This window comes from Pelobates fuscus, chromosome 5, assembly GCF_036172605.1.
Source record: "Pelobates fuscus isolate aPelFus1 chromosome 5, aPelFus1.pri, whole genome shotgun sequence".
Taxonomy (NCBI): Eukaryota; Metazoa; Chordata; class Amphibia; order Anura; family Pelobatidae; genus Pelobates; species Pelobates fuscus.
Window position 1 is genome coordinate 10,159,339 of NC_086321.1, and position 18,991 is coordinate 10,178,329.

General features: G+C 43.7%; 1 protein-coding gene across 1 annotated transcript in view; it reads right to left on the bottom strand.

Moving 5' to 3' along the window:
- Nucleotides 1-18,991, bottom strand: part of DNAI1 (dynein axonemal intermediate chain 1) — a 135,045-nt gene that overhangs the window by 36,454 nt on the left and 79,600 nt on the right. Inside the window, exon 20 of the mRNA XM_063456699.1 lies at nucleotides 14,354-14,539. Within this exon, the coding sequence (XP_063312769.1) occupies nucleotides 14,354-14,539 (186 nt within the window). The remainder of the gene's footprint in view (nucleotides 1-14,353; nucleotides 14,540-18,991) is intronic.

The following is an 18,991-nucleotide window of genomic DNA, read 5'->3' on the forward strand; positions in this document are numbered from 1 at the left end:
TATATTATTAATTTATTAATTATTATTTTATTTTTTAATATTATTATATTTTTTTATTATTATTATTTATTATTTCATTGAATTATTATTAATTTTTATTATATTTTTTTTTCGTCCCCCCTCCCTGCTTGATATATGGCAGGGAGGGGGGCTCCTTCCCTGGTGGTCCAGTGTCATTGGTAGTTCAGTGGGGGGGAGAGGGGGGCTGGCAGAGCTGTACTTACCTGTCCTGCAGCTCCTGTCAGCTCTCTCCTCCTCCGCGCGGTCTGTGCAGCTCCCTCTGTCAGCTCCCACTGTAAGTCTCGCGAGAGCCGCGGCTCTCGCGAGACTTACACTGGGAGCTGACCGAGGTGCTGAACGGACGGCGCGGAGGAGGAGAGACAGGAGCTGCAGGACAGGAGCGTACAGCTCTGCCAGCCCCCCTCTCCCCCAGTCTGTATTATGGCAATGCAAATTGCCATAATACAGACTCTGACTCGAGTATAAGCCGAGTTGGGTTTTTTCAGCACAAAAAATGTGCTGAAAAACTCGGCTTATACTCGAGTATATACGGTACTTATTATTTGTATTTTATAATAATATTTATATACAATATATATAGTTATTATATATATATATATATATATATATATATTATTATTATTATTTTATTATTTATATAGCGCCAACAAATTCCGTAGCGCTGTACAATGGGTGGACTAACAGACACATAATTGAGATCAGACCACTGGACGTACAGGAACAGAGGGGGTTGAGGGCCCTGCTCAATGAGCTTACATGCTAGAGGGAGTGGGGTATAGTGACACAAACGGGTTAAAGTAGGGGAATTAAATAGTTTGTTAGTTAGAGAAGGGTTTATTGAGTGCTTGGTAGGTCATTTTTGACAGTTGCAGGAAAGGAGTCATGGGGTATATATATATATATACACACACACACACACGTGTGTAATTTAATTATCAGTGTATTTTTATATTATATATGTACATATTATATTTATGTATACAATATATGTCTATATATCATATATACACATTTACAATTTTTTTTTTATTTACTTTAGTTTTTTTTATGATTTTACACCAGCAGGGAGACTGCCTGTCAGCACAGACAGTCCCCCTGCAGGCATACACATGGACACCTACTGTGACCATGTGATCGCTCTGTTGAGCGATCACATGGCCCCAGGGGTCCTAATCCGCCGCGGGGAGACTGTCTGGGCTGCAGGCAGTCTCCCCACAACGGGAGCACCGCCGATCGCCGCCGGGGGAAGACGGCGATCGGGTAAGTACATTGGACCGTTAGGACGGTTCAGGACCGTCACTGGTCGGCAAGGCAAAAATGCCAATGATGGTCCTGAACCGTCCTCGGTCTTGAAGGGGTTAAATAATGAATAATACTAATATGTAAACAAAAATAATAATAATAAAAAAAATGTTTGAATGTAAAAATAATATAATAGATATTACGGAAAAAAACAAAAATTTAAATCGAAATCTACATTAAGACCCTTGGGTTGCATTGTTTGGAGTTTATATATCAATAACACCTCTCTCCTCCTAAATCCCATAATTAAATCACCCACTTTGTCATCCATTTGTACTTTTCTTCTATGACTATAAAGGGAAATATTGAAATTTAAATAGAGAGCATCTGTCACAATGATCTGGTACAGAGGGTGAGGCACTGTTTTTTTCCTGATATTATTTAAGTGTTCCATGTATCTATTTTTTCCCTCCCAGTTCTGCCCACATATTGAAAACCTACAACCCCAAGTGAGTAGATAAACAACTTGGTTAAGGAAGTTTTTAGTGTTTTTGCCAATGATATACGGCAGGTTGCTTCCACACTGCCATTCTCTGAAGTTCTGCCTGTGCATAACACTCAGAATGACAGGCGGATGCGTATTAGGGACTTTAACTTGTGGTTTGGTGAATGGTGTCAGGAGCAAGGATTTGGCTTTATTTCTCATGGTAGCTCTGTTTGGAATGGAAATAAACTGTACAAAAAAGATGGTTTGCATCTTTCTCAAAATGGAACAAATGTTCTCAGTGAGCAGTTCAGAGGTTTTGCTAGGATGTATTTAAACTAGGAGGGTGGGGTGGGAGGGGGAAAAGGGTGATAAAACATCAATCCAATGCCCCCCCCCCCCCCCCCCCCCACCCCCAAAACAAGACAGAAGGTGCCTGTAGCAAGTGAGTTAAGAACTGATAAGCTTAGAGTCATGTCTACAAATGCTCGCAGTTTAGGGAATAAGATCCATGAACTTGTGGCAATAATGGCAACTGATAATGTAGATTTAGTCAATGTTACTGAGACATGGTATAATGAGAAAAATGACTGGGACATAGCAATACCAGGGTACTCTTTATATAGAAAAGACAGGGAAGGCAAGAAAGGGGGAGGGGTGGCCCTGTATGTGAAAGATAGCATAAAATCTAGCCTAATAAAAGTTAGTGAGGTGAACATAGAGTCCGTTTGGGTTACGTTAGGATTTGGTAATAACACAGTATCTCGTGTAGGTGTGATTTATAGATCCCCAGGACAAATAGAAGAGTTAGATAATCTACTAGTTGAGGAAATAGCTAAAATGATAATGAAGGGGGAAGTTATCATCATGGGTGACTTAAATCTTCCTGATGTGAATTGGAAAACAAAATTAGCTGCTTGTGCCAGGAGCACACATATTCTAAACTCCCTACTGGGATTGACTCTAAAACAAGTCGTCGAGGAGCCAACTCATAAAGAGGCCATACTAGATTTAGTGTTAACAAATGGAGATTTGGTATCAGATATTACTGTAGGTGAAAGTTTAAGATCCAGTGATCATCAGTCAGTGTGGTTTAATATAAGAACAGTGACTGCGTCACACCACACAAAAACAAAAGTTTTAGACTTTAAAAAAAACAGACCTTTCCAAAATTAGATTATGTGTAAAGGAGTCATTATCAGATTAGAGCAATTTAAATGGGGTCCAAGAGAAATGGGATTATTTAAACGTTGCACTGCTGAAGGCAACATAAAATTTCATTAGGTTCGTCAGTAAAAGCAAAAAATTCAAGAAACCACTGTGGTACTCTGCAGATGTGGCCAAAATAGTAAAAAACAAAAAGTTAGCATTTAGTAATTATAAAAAAAAAAAAACAGAGTGAGGAAGACAGAATGACCTATAAGATTAGGCAGAAAGAGGCTAAGCAAGTTATAAGAGCTTCCAAATCTCACACAGAAGAGAAAATAGCAGTCAGGAAAAAAAAAAGGGGACAAAACATTTTTTAGATACATAAATGAGAAAAGGAAAGTAAAACAAGGATTAGTTAGATTAAAGACAAAAGAAGGAAGGTATGTAGATGAGGATAAAGGTCTAGCTGACCGCCTCAATGAATATTTCTGTTCAGTATTTACAGAGGAAAATGAAGGAAAGGGACCTCAGTTAGGAAAAAGTACAAATAAGTAATTTATTACATGTGAGTTTACAGAGGAGGAGGTTCTATTTAAACTGTCAAGAGTAAAGACAAATATGTCAATGGGACCTGATGGAATACACCCAAAGTTATTAAAAGAGCTTAGTGGTGTACTAGCAAAACCATTAACAGATTTATTTAACCAATCATTGTTAACAGGAGTAGTCCCAGAAGTTTGGAAGTTAGCGAATGTTGTGCCCATTCACAAGAAAGGTAGTAGGAAGGAGTCGGGCAACTATATGCCAGTAAGCCTTACCTCAGTAGTGGGGAAAGTAATGGAAACCATGTTAAAAGATAGGATTGTTGAACATCTAAAAATACATGGATTTCAAGATCAGAGACAACATGGGTCTACTTCAGGGAGATTATGCCAAACTAATCTTATTGATTTTTTTGATTGGGTAACTAAAATAATAGATCAGGGTGGTGCAGTAGACATTGCTTACCTAGATTTCAGTAAGGCTTTTGACACTATTACACATAGAAGGCTTATCAATAAATTGCAATCTTTAAGTTTGGATTCCAATATTGTTGAATGGGTAAGGCAGTGGCTAAGTGACAGGCAGAGGGTTGTAGTCAATGGAGTATATTCAAAGCTTTGGCTTGTCACCAGTGGGGTACCTCAGGGATCTGTGCTTGGACCCATTCTCTTTAATATTTTTATTAGTGATATTTCAGAAGGTCTTGATGGTAAGGTATATTGCTGATGATACTACGATATGTAACAGGGTTGATGTTCCAGGAGGGATAAGCCAAATGGCAAATGATTTAGGTAAACTAGAAAAATGGTTAGAGTTGTGGCAACTGACATTTAATGTGGATAAGTGCAAAATAATGCATGTTGGTCGTAAAAAACCTAGGGCAGAGTACAGAATATTTGATAGAGTCCTACCCTCAACATCTGAGGAAAGGGATGTAGGGGTGATTATTTCTGATGACTTAAAGGTAGGCAGACAATGTAATAGAGCAGCAGGAAATGCTAGCAGAATGCTTGGTTGTATAGGGAGAGGTATTAGCAGTAGAAAGAGGGAAGTGCTCATGCCATTGTACAGAACACTGGTGAGACCTCACTTGGAGTACTTTACACAGTACTGGAGACCATATCTTCAGAAGGATATTGATACTTTAGAGAGAGTTCAGAGAAGGGCTACTAAACTGGTTCATGGATTGCAGGATAAAACTTACCAGGAAAGGTTAAAGGATCTTAACATGTATAGCTTTGGAGGAAAGACGAGACAGGGGGGATATGATAGAAACATTTAAATATATAAAGGGAATCAACACAGTAAAGGAGGAGACCATATTTAAAAGAAGAAAAACTACCACAACAAGAGGACATAGTCTTAAATTAGAGGGACAAAGGTTTAAAAATAATATCCGGAAGTAGTACTTTACTGAGAGGGTAGTGGATTCATGGAATAGCCTTCCAGCTGAAGTGGTAGAGGTTAACACAGTAAAGGAGTTTAAGCATGCGTGGGATAGGCATAAGGCCGTTCTAACTATAAGATAAGGCCAGGGACTAATGAAAGTATTTGTAAAATTGGGCAGACTAGATGGGCCGAATGGTTCTCATCTGCCGTCACATTCTATGTTTCTATGTAACATGTGTGAAGTTACAAGAAGCCTTTGATACTAAAAGTTTGTCCAGTCAGCATACTCTTATATGACACTGGTTTGTGAAAGATATAGCAGACCACAAGTGAAAAAGCCATTTTTTCTTTCTAAAATAACTGCCTTTTCTCATCTAAAATATGTTTTATGGTTTTCTCCTTTCTTAAAAATAGGATACTTATTAGAGGCCAGTGCTTCCTAGGTAAACATTTAATTTCAAGCTTTTGAACTATATTTTGCATCAAATGATAATTCATATTTGTTGTTCTTATTCTTTTCTTTTTTTTGTTGTTAAGCAGAAATTCACCTCTTTTAATGTATCCCATTCTTATCTCCAACTCCAGAAATTGACTTTCACAACCCTGTCTGTTTAAAATATTGATTTCTTTTTTTTACAATTCCTCTGTAATCTACCAAATTGACCTTTAGGGTCACTAGATAGCTATTTAGTATGGTGGCAGCTTTTATTATCAATAAAACTATTTGTGTCTGTAGGTTTAAAACATTTTATAGTTTTCATTTTGGAGTTTTTGATTTATACTGTGAGAAGAAGGAAGTTAATTTCTTTTAGCCTATCTGCGTAAAAATGTAAGTGACAACTGGTTATTATCCTTACCAAAAGGATTATTGTTCCAGATACTAGACCTTTCCTAAATATCCATAAATATGTTAGCATAACTGGGTGCAAACTTGGTGCCCATGGCAATTCCCTTTAACCTGTATAAATAATTCCTTGTCAAAACAAAAAAAATTGTGAGTTAAAATTATTTTATAGAATCTATTAAATATTCTCCAAAAGAGGGTTCTATCTTATTATTGTGATCTATCACGGTATATAGGGAAGTGAGATCAAAAGAAGCCCACATATAGCCTTCCTTCTATTCCAATTCCTTAATTAGGTTTAGTATCCTTGCGGTATGATTCTGATCTCTGAGCATATCTGTGAAGGAGAAAATCAATATATTCAGACAATCTTGAGATGAGGGCAACAATTCCACTAATAATTGGTCTATGTGGAAGTTTATCTTTAGACTTCTAAATGTTGGGCAAGTAATAAATAGTGGGTATTCTTGGAAATTTGATATAAAGGGGAAAAAAACATGTAACAAACCTTTTTTTTTGTTCTTGTCTCATTTTATAGAACTCTTAGTTCTTCATTTAAGTGAACACTCAGTTCCCTTGATAGTTTATTTTATTTTTATCACCGAGGAATATTTTCCCCAAAAATATTCCGTGGACATTGCAACTGCTCCACCTCCTTTGCCCGCTTCAAAAAAAATTTTTAATCTCTTCTATCTTTTAATATCTTCAAAACCTCATTTTCTTTGTGTGATAAGTTTTCATATTTTGTAAAAAAAAAAATTTACCCAGTTTTTTAAAATCCATTTTCGTAAAAAACTATTTAGGGGACGGAGAGTAGTGTACCAAAGGGTCCCTCAGCCGAATGAAATAATCATCATTACAGATGATTTTTAGAATGAGCTTTTGGTAGTTAATTTTATATTGATACTTCTATAATTTGTTCCATATAGATATAGAAAATGATGTGTATATAATACTATATGAAATGTACCATTATGTCTCTTTTCTCTCTTTAGTATTTTTAATTTTAAAATTAAATATGCAATGTATTTCTTATTTGTTAAATTTATTATGTATGATGTTGGGATTTAAAACAACTATTTTAGTATTATTAAAATTGTGAATACTGTATAAATCGCAAGATATAAATTGTCTACACGTTTAAATGTAGTTTTCTAAGTGCATACACACTATTCCGTAAGACCAGGTGGTCTAATACGGAAATGTGTCCGCCGGCATAAATTATCAATAAAGTTGTTTGCGTTCCAGGCTGGATGTGCACGCATGCGCGGTAATGTTTTGCCGTAATGCGCATGCGTGCAACAATGAAAGCCGCGCAAATTAAAGTTTAAAAAGCCGGAAGAAGAACAGACACACAGCTCCTGAAAAAGTCTATAGGACGAAACGAAACTTCAAGGCTGATCATACACAGCCTTGAAGTCCAGCTGACAAAAGACTAACTACTATTTGGATTCTTTGGAACTGGGATCCACCTGCAAAAGGGATTTTAGCCCAGGAAGGGGCTGACAAACCTTTTTAGCACAATTGAGACATAAGTCCTTTTTTGTGCAACTACATTTGTGAGTGTATTTGTTTTTTTTATCATTTTCACTATATATTCTATTGTTTTTATCGCTTTACATGACTATACATGTTTACAATATGGTAAATATATTCACATGTTTGTGATTGTGGCGCCCCCGGTGGTATATGTTGTCTAACTATACTATATATCTGTTTGCAGTGTACCAAAGGGGACTGGGATATAATATAGTCTTAGTAGGGTGCCAGCTGCCTTCCCGACTCAGAACATTCAAATAAAGATAATAAATACATTTTACTAGACCAGACCATCTTTGTACCATCATATACCTGTTTGTTTATACATGTTTGTACACGAGCACCACTGTAAGGTTTTTTCATTATTTATTCTAAGAAATTTTTACAAATCTATTTAATTTTCTTTATTTGAATGTTCTGAGTCCGGAAGGCAGCTGGTACCCTACGAAGACTATATTATATCCCAGTCCCCTTTGGTACACTACTCTCCGTCCACTTATATAGTTTCTACTTTGGGGTTACCCCCCATTATCAGTGTACCAGTTTCATCCCCCTTTTTTACTTTCAATTTTAGTAAAAGCTTCAATTTGGCTTACCTCATCATTTGGACAAAATGTAGATTTTATTTTAAATTTATAAGTAATTTTTTTTATTCTTTCAACCATATTGATATAACCCTCATTTTTCTGTTTAAGAAAAAACCTTTTAGGGACATTTCCTAGTAAATCTCTGAATCTCTATAAATAACTGGAATTTATCCAGGGGTATACTTGGGGCAAATTTTAATCCTCTACTTAAAATAAAATGGAATCTTTGGTAAGTGGTCTATTGGATATGTTAAGAAGACCCAATACTTCCTCTTTCTTTAAGTCTCTGTAACTTCACCACTTATTCTCCTCCTTTTTTTTCAGAGGCATTCTCCAAACCATCTTAATGTAGATTTATACTTTTTTTTTTTTTTTGCAATATGTATTTTTATTTATATTTTACTTTTATTTACATTTATTTTATTTTTAATAATTTTTTCATTAATATTTTTATTTGTTTTGTCTTCAATTAGTTTTTAGACACTAGCATGGTGTAAAAGAGGACTGAGCCAATTATTTCCAAACAGGAGTAATTTATATTGCCCCTGAATAGGTCAGAGCAAATCAGACTAAACGCGTTGGGCTGGATGGACTTTTTTTTCCCCATTTTTTTTCCATTGGTTTTAATTAAATTTATATGTTTTTTGCACATCCTAGTTTTTTTTTTTGGATAGAAAGGAACTTTTGTTTTGTGCCCAGCTTTTCCCTGGACTGCGAGCTGTGTTTTATTCCTGTGTTATCCTGAAAGTGCTTTTATATCTGGCAATTCTGCATGTGTTTGCCTCTTTTTAATTACTTTTTTTGTTGAAAATCTTGACATTTTAGTGCGTATAAGTAGGGACATAAGTACTTGCGATGCCACGACAGCATAGCCAAGTAATTCAATGTCATACATATTAATATAAAGGCATGATGTGTATTGACGTGGCACATTTTTATAAAAGTGGAACACTGAGACAAGAGTGTCTAGCAGACCGGCTAAATAAACCTGTATCTTCGGTATGCTAGGCTTTATATAATGTTAAAACATTATTTATTTATAAAATATTTTACCAGGAAAGATACATTGAGATTTCTCTCGTTTTCAAGTATGTCCTGGGTCCACAAATCATTGCATTGTTACAATTAGGGTACAATAAAATACAAAAACATATCAAAAGGCATGCAGGAGTACACGCTTAACATAGTCAGCCTCAGTATAAATCAGAAAGACTCTTATCCAAAATAGGCAAGTCACTTGTGTCTGAATGGATGCCATAATCAAAGCTTTCTTACAGGCAAGGTACTATAAACAAGAGAATGCTAGTAAGAAACAATATCAGTTTTATAAACATGCTAGACAATATTGCAGAGAAGTAAACCACTGGGACTAAACACATATTTATGTTGCTGCACCACAGCAGGAATAAGAAAAGGCCCAGAACAGGTGTAAGTGCGAGTGGAGAAGGAGTGGCCGTCCCCTCCACCCTGCCTGACATTGAGGTGAGTTGAGCTAGGTGCTCGTAGGCTTTCCTCCGAAACTCGATCAGACTGTCAGTATGGTTCAGGTAAGTAATGTAGGTTTTGTAGAAGTTTGCCATCGAAAATCTTGTTAAATATTTAGGGTTGCCAGTAAAGTTTCACACAGTTGTGCCTCTGTCCTTGAAGCAAGGTGTGGTGCTGCCTAAAAGTAACACTGATCCATTACCCCTTAACCCAGTAAACAGAATCCCGAACGCCGCCCCCAACGAGATGCTATCTATGAGACAGAAAGTATCTAACCTTGCGAGATGAGGTGCTAGACCTCACACAAGACGACCCCAACTAACACAGATCAGTCCCATCTGATGTCCTTTCTCCCCCTACCTACATATACCCCCCCATTTCGGTTTCTAACTATCCGGCTGATATCCGTACCTTTGAGAACGCCCTTCATATACATGTGTTTGGGCTGCAAATTATACTTTAATCCTAAAATGGTTAATAAATGTCATGGCTGCAGTTCTTGAAGTTTTCATTTTGATGATTTTTGAGCTAAAGCAAAGCTATCAGACATTAGATGCTGTGATATTTGAAGAATTGTCCTGCACAATGCTAAGTTAATTTTCACTCTCTCCCTGCTGCCTGGTTCTCAGAGATAACATTCTCACACACTAGCAATTTCCTTGCACTGGGTATTTAATAAGCTATATTTATCACAATCTAATTACATTCCTTTCAGAGACCCAGGCCAGGAATAAATTTTAGTCCAGTGATACTGCTTGCCACCATGCAGACAAGGACTTGGCTGGTCACTATGTAGACAAGGAGTCAGTTGGGCATTACTTGCGCCTCCCTCCTCAGAGTGCTCAGAGGGCGCCTCCCTCCACAGAGGGCGCCGCCCTCCACAGAGGGCGCCTCCCTCCACAGAGGGCGCCTCCCTCCACAGAGGGCGCCTCCATCCACAGAGGGCGCCTCCCTCCACAGAGGGCGCCTCTCTTCACAGAGTGCACAGAGGACGCCCCCCTTCACAGAGTGCACAGAGGGCGCCTCCCTCCACAGAGTGCACAGAGGGCGCCTCCCTCCACAGAGTGCACAGAGGGCGCCTCCCTCCACAGAGTGCACAGAGGGCGCCTCCCTCCACAGAGTGCACAGTAGGCGCCTCCCTCCACAGAGTGCACAGAAGGCGCCTCCCTCCACAGTGTGCACAGAAGGCGCCTCCCTCCACAGTGTGCACAGAAGGCGCCTCCCTCCACAGTGTGCACAGAAGGCGCCTCCCTCCACAGTGTGCACAGGAGGCACCTCCCTCCACAGAGGGCGCCTCCCTCCACAGTGTGCACAGAGGGCGCCTCCCTCCACAGAGGGCGCCTCCCTCCAGAGTGCACAGAGGGCGCCTCCCTCCACAGAGGGCGCCTCCCTCCAGAGTGCACAGAGGGCGCCTCCCTCCACAGTGTGCACAGAGGGCGCCTCCCTCCACAGTGTGCACAGAGGGCGCCTCCCTCCACAGAGGGCGCCTCCCTCCACAGTGTGCACAGAGGGCGCCTCCCTCCACAGTGTGCACAGAGGGCGCCTCCCTCCACAGTGTGCACAGAGGGCGCCTCCCTCCACAGTGTGCACAGAGGGCGCCTCCCTCCACAGTGTGCACAGAGGGCGCCTCCCTCCACAGTGTGCACAGAGGGCGCCTCCCTCCACAGTGTGCACAGAGGGCGCCTCCCTCCACAGTGTGCACAGAGGGCGCCTCCCTCCACAGTGTGCACAGAGGGCGCCTCCCTCCACAGTGTGCACAGAGGGCGCCTCCCTCCACAGTGTGCACAGAGGGCGCCTCCCTCCACAGTGTGCACAGTGGGCGCCTCCCTCCACAGTGTGCACAGTGGGCGCCTCCCTCCACAGTGTGCACAGTGGGCGCCTCCCTCCACAGTGTGCACAGTGGGCGCCTCCCTCCACAGTGTGCACAGTGGGCGCCTCCCTCCACAGTGTGCACAGTGGGCGCCTCCCTCCACAGTGTGCACAGAGGGCGCCTCCCTCCACAGTGTGCACAGAGGGCGCCTCCCTCCACAGTGTGCACAGAGGGCGCCTCCCTCCACAGTGTGCACAGAGGGCGCCTCCCTCCACAGAGTGCCTCCCTCCAAAGAGTGCACAGAGGGTGCCTCCCTCCAGAGAGTGCCTCCCTCCACAGAGGGCGCCTCCCTCCTCAGAGTGCACAGAGGGTGCCTCCCTCTACAGAGTGCACAGAGGGCGCCTCCCTCCACAGAGTGCACAGAGGGCGCCTCCCTCCACAGAGTGCACAGAGGGCGCCTCCCTCCACAGAGTGCACAGAGGGCGCCTCCCTCCACAGAGTGCACAGAGGGCGCCTCCCTCCACAGAGGGCGCCTCCCTCCACAGAGGGCGCCTCCCTCCACAGAGGGCGCCTCCCTCCACAGAGGGCGCCTCCCTCCACAGAGGGCGCCTCCCTCCAGAGTGCACAGAGGGCGCCTCCCTCCAGAGTGCACAGAGGGCGCCTCCCTCCAGAGTGCACAGAGGGCGCCTCCCTCCACAGAGGGTGCCTCCCTCCACAGTGTGCACAGAGGGCGCCTCCCTCCACAGTGTGCACAGGAGGCACCTCCCTCCACAAAGGGCGCCTCCCTCCACAGTGTGCACAGAGGACGCCTCCCTCCACAGTGTGCACAGAGGGCGCCTCCCTCCAAAGAGTGCACAGAGGGCGCCTCCCTCCACAGAGGGTGCACAGAGTGCCTCCCTCCACAGAGGGTGCACAGAGTGCCTCCCTCCACAGAGGGTGCACAGAGTGCCTCCCTCCACAGTGTGCACAGAGGGCGCCTCCCACCTCAGAGTGCACAGAGGGCGCCTCCCTCCACAGAGGGCGCCTCCCTCCACAGAGGGCGCCTCCCTCCACAGAGGGCGCCTCCCTCCACAGAGGGCGCCTCCCTCCACAGAGGGCGCCTCCCTCCACAGAGTGCACAGAGGGCGCCTCCCTCCACAGAGTGCGCCTCCCTCCACAGAGTGCACAGAGGGCGCCTCCCTCCACAGAGTGCACTGAGGGCGCCTTCCTCCACAGAGTGCGCCTCCCTCCACAGAGTGCACAGAGGGCACCTTCCACCTCAGAAGGTTTACATTGTTGATCTTGGTCTTTACATACCTCTAATACAGAGTATTGTGAGGAAGCCTAAAATGTTTTATTGGATTAAATATTTGTTTTGAAAGGCTCACGACAAGGACAACGTATAAATGGTATAAAGCATATGGTGAGATTCCCAGAACGTCATCATACAGCTTCAGAGGAGGTCTGTGTTCCCTTGAGCTCACGTTTCTAACAGCTGCATGATCACGACTGAAGCCCACATCTGTCAGCCTCCTCAGGGAGTCAACAAAAAATGCTGAGATAATCACTCAGCAGCCTCACAGCTGGACCAGTGACTGCGGAGGAAGCATTCCACTCCCATCCTACTAGCCAGCCACAAGTTTCACACCACATCAGAGTCGCAGAGACTGGGTAAGCCATTACAAAAAGTACTGCTATGGAATAGAAATGTATTCTTTACAGGGACAATCTAGGCTGGAGATGACCCCTGGCCCCATCTTCTTCTTTAATACAGGCCCGGTTTGAAGTAAAATATAGAATGGTGGAAAAAAATTGAAACTATAAAAATTAAAAACAAGTATAGACACTGGCTCTTGTTCCATTCAGGCTGAGGCTTTTGCATGAACCAGGATTTAATGTAGAGTTTCCAGAAATTCCATTATTCCAGGAGTATATAGTTCGATTAGCTTTCTGAGAAGCTTTATTCAGGTTTTCTTCATTTCTTTCATTCATTCATGTTTTCTTCTTAATTAATGAGGCTACAGCCTCCCCCAGTGCACTCTCACTGCTCCCAGCTTTCCACCCAGTGCGCATCAAGCCCCCCTGGTGCTTTCACTGTTCCCAGCCTCCCCCAGTGCACTCTCACTACTCCCAGCGACATCCCTGCATGCTCCCAGCCTCTCCCTGGTGCTCTCACTGCTCCTAGGCTCTCACTTGTGCTCCCAGCCTACCCCCAGCCCCTCCTCTGCACGCTCCCAGCCCCTCCCCTGAGCGCTCCCAGCCTAACCCCAGTCCCTCTCTTGCGTGCCCCCAGCCCCTCCTCTGCGCACTCCCAGCCCCTCCCCTGCACGCTCCCGGCCCCTCCCCTGCACGCTCCCGGCCCCTCCCCTGCACGCTCCCGGCCCCTCCCCTGCACGCTCCCGGCCCCTCCCCTGCACGCTCCCGGCCCCTCCCCTGCACGCTCCCAGTCTACCCCCAGCTCTCCCCATTACCAGCCTCCCACTGCTCCCAGCCTCTCCGCAGCACACTCATTGCTCCAAGCTTCCTCCTCGTGTGCTTCCAGCACCTCCCCCCCCTGCTTCTGACACCCAATTCTTTTAGCATTCCTGAAACCCTGCACTCTTACTGCTCACAACACTCTGTGCAGTTATGGCTACAAAGTTCTCTAGTGACCAGAATACACTTTGGATGGAAATAGTCACCGTTATCAGACTGGATTGTGAAACAGCATTCGGCCTGTCTCTATTTATGCACATTGTAAAGCATCCATTATATGATAAATGGCTCTCTCAATGCAAGTGGACAGACATGAAAAACAAGAGGTTTGGAGCGGTCAGAGAAAGTAAATAAAAAAACAAACCATTCTCTATTACTCATTCCTACTAAGCATCCCAGATAAATGTTTCTTATCAGTTTATAGCGCGTAGCAAGTCTTCTCACTATTCTGCAAGTTCACCTTGTCCTTGCGGGAGCCACGGACAGACCAAGTGTTCCTGAATACGGGTAATAGAAAGGCCACAGGATTTGGGGAGCCAGGTAGGTATAACCGCATTAAGCCAGCAAAATAAATTATTAACATAAAACCAAACATATTTAAAGGGAGCAAAACCTAGAGTATGAAAATAATCTATACAGAGGAAACAATGGCTGCCAATGCCCACACTGTATCTTAAACACACAGCTCAACATGCAAAGAGTGGAGATTATCGCTCTGCATACCAGGTTGCATAGTGACGTCACAGTTATATCTAATTCTGCCAGATAAACCTGCCAGCAGATATTAAGAAGTTAACCACACTTACCTTTGGCTGTTTGCGCAAGTTAGGTGAGAGCTTCAAGCTGATAACATGTCCGCGATCATCTCCCACAATGATAATTGGGTGGACAGGGTTAAACTCAATATGGGTTAGTTTTGTTTTCTTTTTGGCCACAACAGCTTGCTGGCAAATTGCTTCATATTTGTTGATGGACAGATCAAAGACGTGGACCTGGAAGGTAAGAGGGACAGAAAAAAATTAAATCCATTGAATGACAGTGGTATATCCTAAATGGAGCACCAACATGAAAAATCCAAACCTGCAACTGAAAACTGTAAAGTGACTGTCACCCACAGCCACCCCGGGCAAGAGAAAAGCATTCCATGTACGTCATATGTACACATACACAAGAGACAGGTCAACCTTGCCATGTTTTCATGTCTTTTCACCCTATTGGGTAGGAAAGTGCATGGCCAAGAAATTTGGTTTGGCAATTCAGCTAAGAAAAAAAATGTGGCGGTTCGGCAACTACGAAATTCAGGACTTCAGCAATTCGGGACTTTGGAACATCTGTAGGCCTCCCTAACCCTACCATTCACGTAATTGTCCCTCTTTTCAGAAATCTGAAGCAATTCTGGGCTTCGGCAGTTCGATTCGGCACTTCCGAACTAAATTCGTCACTTCGAACATTCGGAAGCATCCGAATTGCCCGAAAGTCATGCTCTTCGGGATGAAGAACGCTCCAGCTACTTTTCAGCGGATGGTAGACCGGTTATTGGATGGATTCCAAGATTATGCTTGTGCATACTTGGACGATATTGCCATTTACAGCAACACCTGACTTGACTCATGTAGGAGCGGTATTAGACCGCATTAGGGAAGCGGGTTTGACACTTAAGCCCAGTAAGCATAAGGTACAGTACTTTGGTCACTGAGTAGGGAGTGGGTAGCAGGAACCCCAACTTGCAAAGGTTAAAGCACTAGCGCAGTGGCCTACCCCCCCGTACTACCCTGGCTTTCTTACGGACAGCAGGGTACTGCAGAAAATTTGTGCCCAACTACTGTGCCCTAACCAAACCTCTCACTGACCTAACCCACAATAACCTTCCTAGGCAGGTAGTTTGGGCCCCATAGTGTGAGCAGGAATTCCAACAACTGAAAGAGGCTCTTGTAAATGTTCCTGTATCGGCTGCTCCTGATCCAACTAAATGCTTTCTTGTCCACATAGACGCTTCAGTAGCATACTTAAGCAGAAAACTTTTACCACAAGAAGAAAGCCACAGTAGCCATTGAAAAAAAGCTGCAAACCGACCTCTACGGGCAACCCTTTTCCTTGCTCACATATCACAACCCGTTAGATAAAACCAGGAGGTGGGAGACAACGCAAGGCTGCTTCGCTGGAGTTTTATCAGGTTATCTAGACAAACTGAGTTAGAAAAGTGATCTGCGAGCACCCCATAAATGGGATCAGACTGTGTATGTCAGCTTGTGGGTACGGGGGAGCTGTGTGGTGATCCTTTTGACATTTCCTGAGGTTGCCCGAACCTGTATTTAAGTTTCCCGTAATTGGGTGGTCGCATTATCCTAGTGGGCACTGGGAGCATTATAGCAGGTAGCAGCACTATTCTAGGTCCTATGAGGTGCTGGAATAATCATGGGGGTAAATGTGAGAAAGAAGGTGATGGAATGGAACAGACGGAATAGATGCAAGAGAAACAGGCTGTAAAATAGCAAACATTAACGTTCTATTACACAATACAAAGTTCAAACAACTATAAGGCAATGAAACATAAACCTGAAGTTGTCTTAGAGAGGGGAACATTTTGTCTGAGGGGTTAATACCAAACACTGTGCCGTTTCAGCTCTCCACCCAATTATCCTTTATCTCAGCTCAGTACGGAGTCCAGGAATCCTATACTTATTTCTGGAAATATGAAAGTCTGACTTGCTCCACTTCCACGTGTGGAAAGGATAATCCTTAATCTGTGCAAAGGGGAGCGGTAACTAGGAGAGACATTTACGAACATGGCAGCAGGATCCATGGAGGTAAAAAGCTTCAAACGTCAAAAGAGAAAATAGATCAAAATACAAAACACAGAATCTCAGTCCACTAAACTGTTAAAGCCTGATCGAGACAGTGTGGAGTAAATGTTCATACCGTGACATGTCTCTGGGTGTGTTAAACAGTTAAACTGTTTGCAGCGTGTGTTTTTGTGCGGCTTTTCTGATTGCATAGACCCTGATGATGTGTAAATAAGCAGCCATGAATGAGATAATCAGCCTGTGTGCTGCAGGCCCCAGACAGGGATGAAATGATGGAATGGAAGTGGCGGAGCGAGAGACAGCAAGGAAAGTTACACTGCACGATGCAGATAAGCACACTAAAAGGGCCACTCATCCAACTGGGTGCACAGCAAGCAGCATCCTTCAAACAGAATGGACAGACAGACGGTCAATGCCCAATTTAGCCTGTAGTAATGGACAGACAGGAAATGGGTGGAACAGACACATATATAGACACACAAATTGGCAAAGGGAGAAACAAGGGACAAACAGACACACAGAACGAGGAGGGAGAAACTAGGGACAGACAAACAGACCAGGGAGGGAGAAATCAGAGACAGACACACAAACCGGGGAGGGAGAAACCAAGACAGACACACAAACCGGGGAGGGAGAAACCAAGACAGACACACAGACCGGGGAGGGAGAAATCAGAGACAGACACACAGACCGGGGAGGGAGAAATCAGAGACAGACACACAGACCGGGGAGGGAGAAGCCAGAGACAGACACACAGACTGGGGAGGGAGAAGCCAGAGACAGACACATAGACAGGGGAGGGAGAAGCCAGAGACAGACACATAGACAGGGGAGGGAGAAGCCAGAGACAGACACATAGACAGGGGAGGGAGAAGCCAGAGACAGACACATAGACAGGGGAGGGAGAAGCCAGAGACAGACACATAGACAGGGGAGGGAGAAGCCAGAGACAGACACATAGACAGGGGAGGGAGAAGCCAGAGACAGACACATAGACAGGGGAGGGAGAAGCCAGAGACAGACACATAGACAGGGGAGGGAGAAGCCAGAGACAGACACACAGACTGGAGAGGGAGAAGCCAGAGACAGACACACAGACCAGGGAGGGAGAAGCCAGAGACAGACACATAGACAGGGGAGGGAGAAGCCAGAGACAGACACATAGACAGGGGAGGGAGAAGTAAGAGACAGACACACAGACCCGGGGAGGGAGAAACAAAGACAGACACACAGACCAGGGAGGGAGAAGCCAGAGACAGACAAACAGACCCGGGGAGGGAGAAACCAAGACAGACATACAGACTAGCAAAGGAAAAACCAAGACAGACACATAGACTGGTTAGGCAGACAGCATGGGAATGTAACAGACAAACAGCTAGATTTGGGAAGCACTTGACCAGAGACAGGCCAAAAGGCAAGTCACTTAACATGCCACTCAAATGGTTAATCTTGTAAAGTCTGCAGAATGAGCGAAGGAATATTTTTTAATCTTGCAGTGTCACTGAAAAAGCCAGGGGATATTTCACTTAAAGAGTTAATCCTACAAGGTCGCAAAGCGAGCCAGTGAATATTTCATGCAGGCTGTGCGCAGTCAGCGATGTAAATTATTTAACATAGGCTAACACGGGAAACTAATGTGCACTTTCTGTATCGACTTGTAAAATCAGCAGAAATGGGAATTGCAGGTGAACTGCATCCAAGGAACCAGTGAAACAAAAACATAATTATTTAAAGCGCTACTGTAAGCACCATGACCACTTCAGTATTTTGAAGTGGGTATGGTGCTTGGAGTCTGTATATGAAATGCTTCACATCCAGATGTATAGCAACTTGCAGCCAGAGGTGTACCCTCCTCCGGCATCACCATAACCAGCCCAGCCCAGGTTACAGGGGGCTAATGTTAATTCTGTGCATACTGGGCGTCTTATCAGCTGGCAATAGATTACCTATGGAAGCAGGAGAGACGTCACAGATGGAGGATTGGGCTGCCAGAAGAACTTGGCCATGACGTGGGACCGCAGGCATGTTTTTATTTAGGGGGCCATATCAGTAAGGGTTAATTAAAACACTGCTATATGGTTGGAGAAGCCCTTTTTCTCTGGCGTTAATATTCCATAATACATAAATCGATAGAATATAAGCAGCTTGAACGATTTAAGAATAATACGGTAGGAATGTTTAATTTGCCAACATGCATTGCTACATTCTAGGGCAAACATGGAAACTTACGGTATGTTTGTGCGTATTGTTCCAGTAAATTAACCCTGAAATGTCAGAATGCATGCTGGGAATCTGGCTTTTCTGTCCTATAACTTGGGAGTCATCATTTCTTTTACAAATTTATTTTGCAATTTTGAGGCTATGGAAATCTAGTATCGGTGTTCTTCTGGAATATCATCAGTCAGAAAGAGTTTAATAAATGAGGATATGTTTTCAAATTCCCCTTTGTTTCCACAAATATAAAGTGTACGTGCGCGCTGTTTATTAGATTAATCTGTGCGTCGGCCAGTACAATGGGCTCTTCTCGCAGGTGACAAGAAGTGAATTCTGAATGGACTGGTGGTTAGAGGACACAGCGTAGGGAATGCCATAGGAACGGGCAGTCCTTGAAAAATACTGAAGATGAGAGTTAGCAGTAAA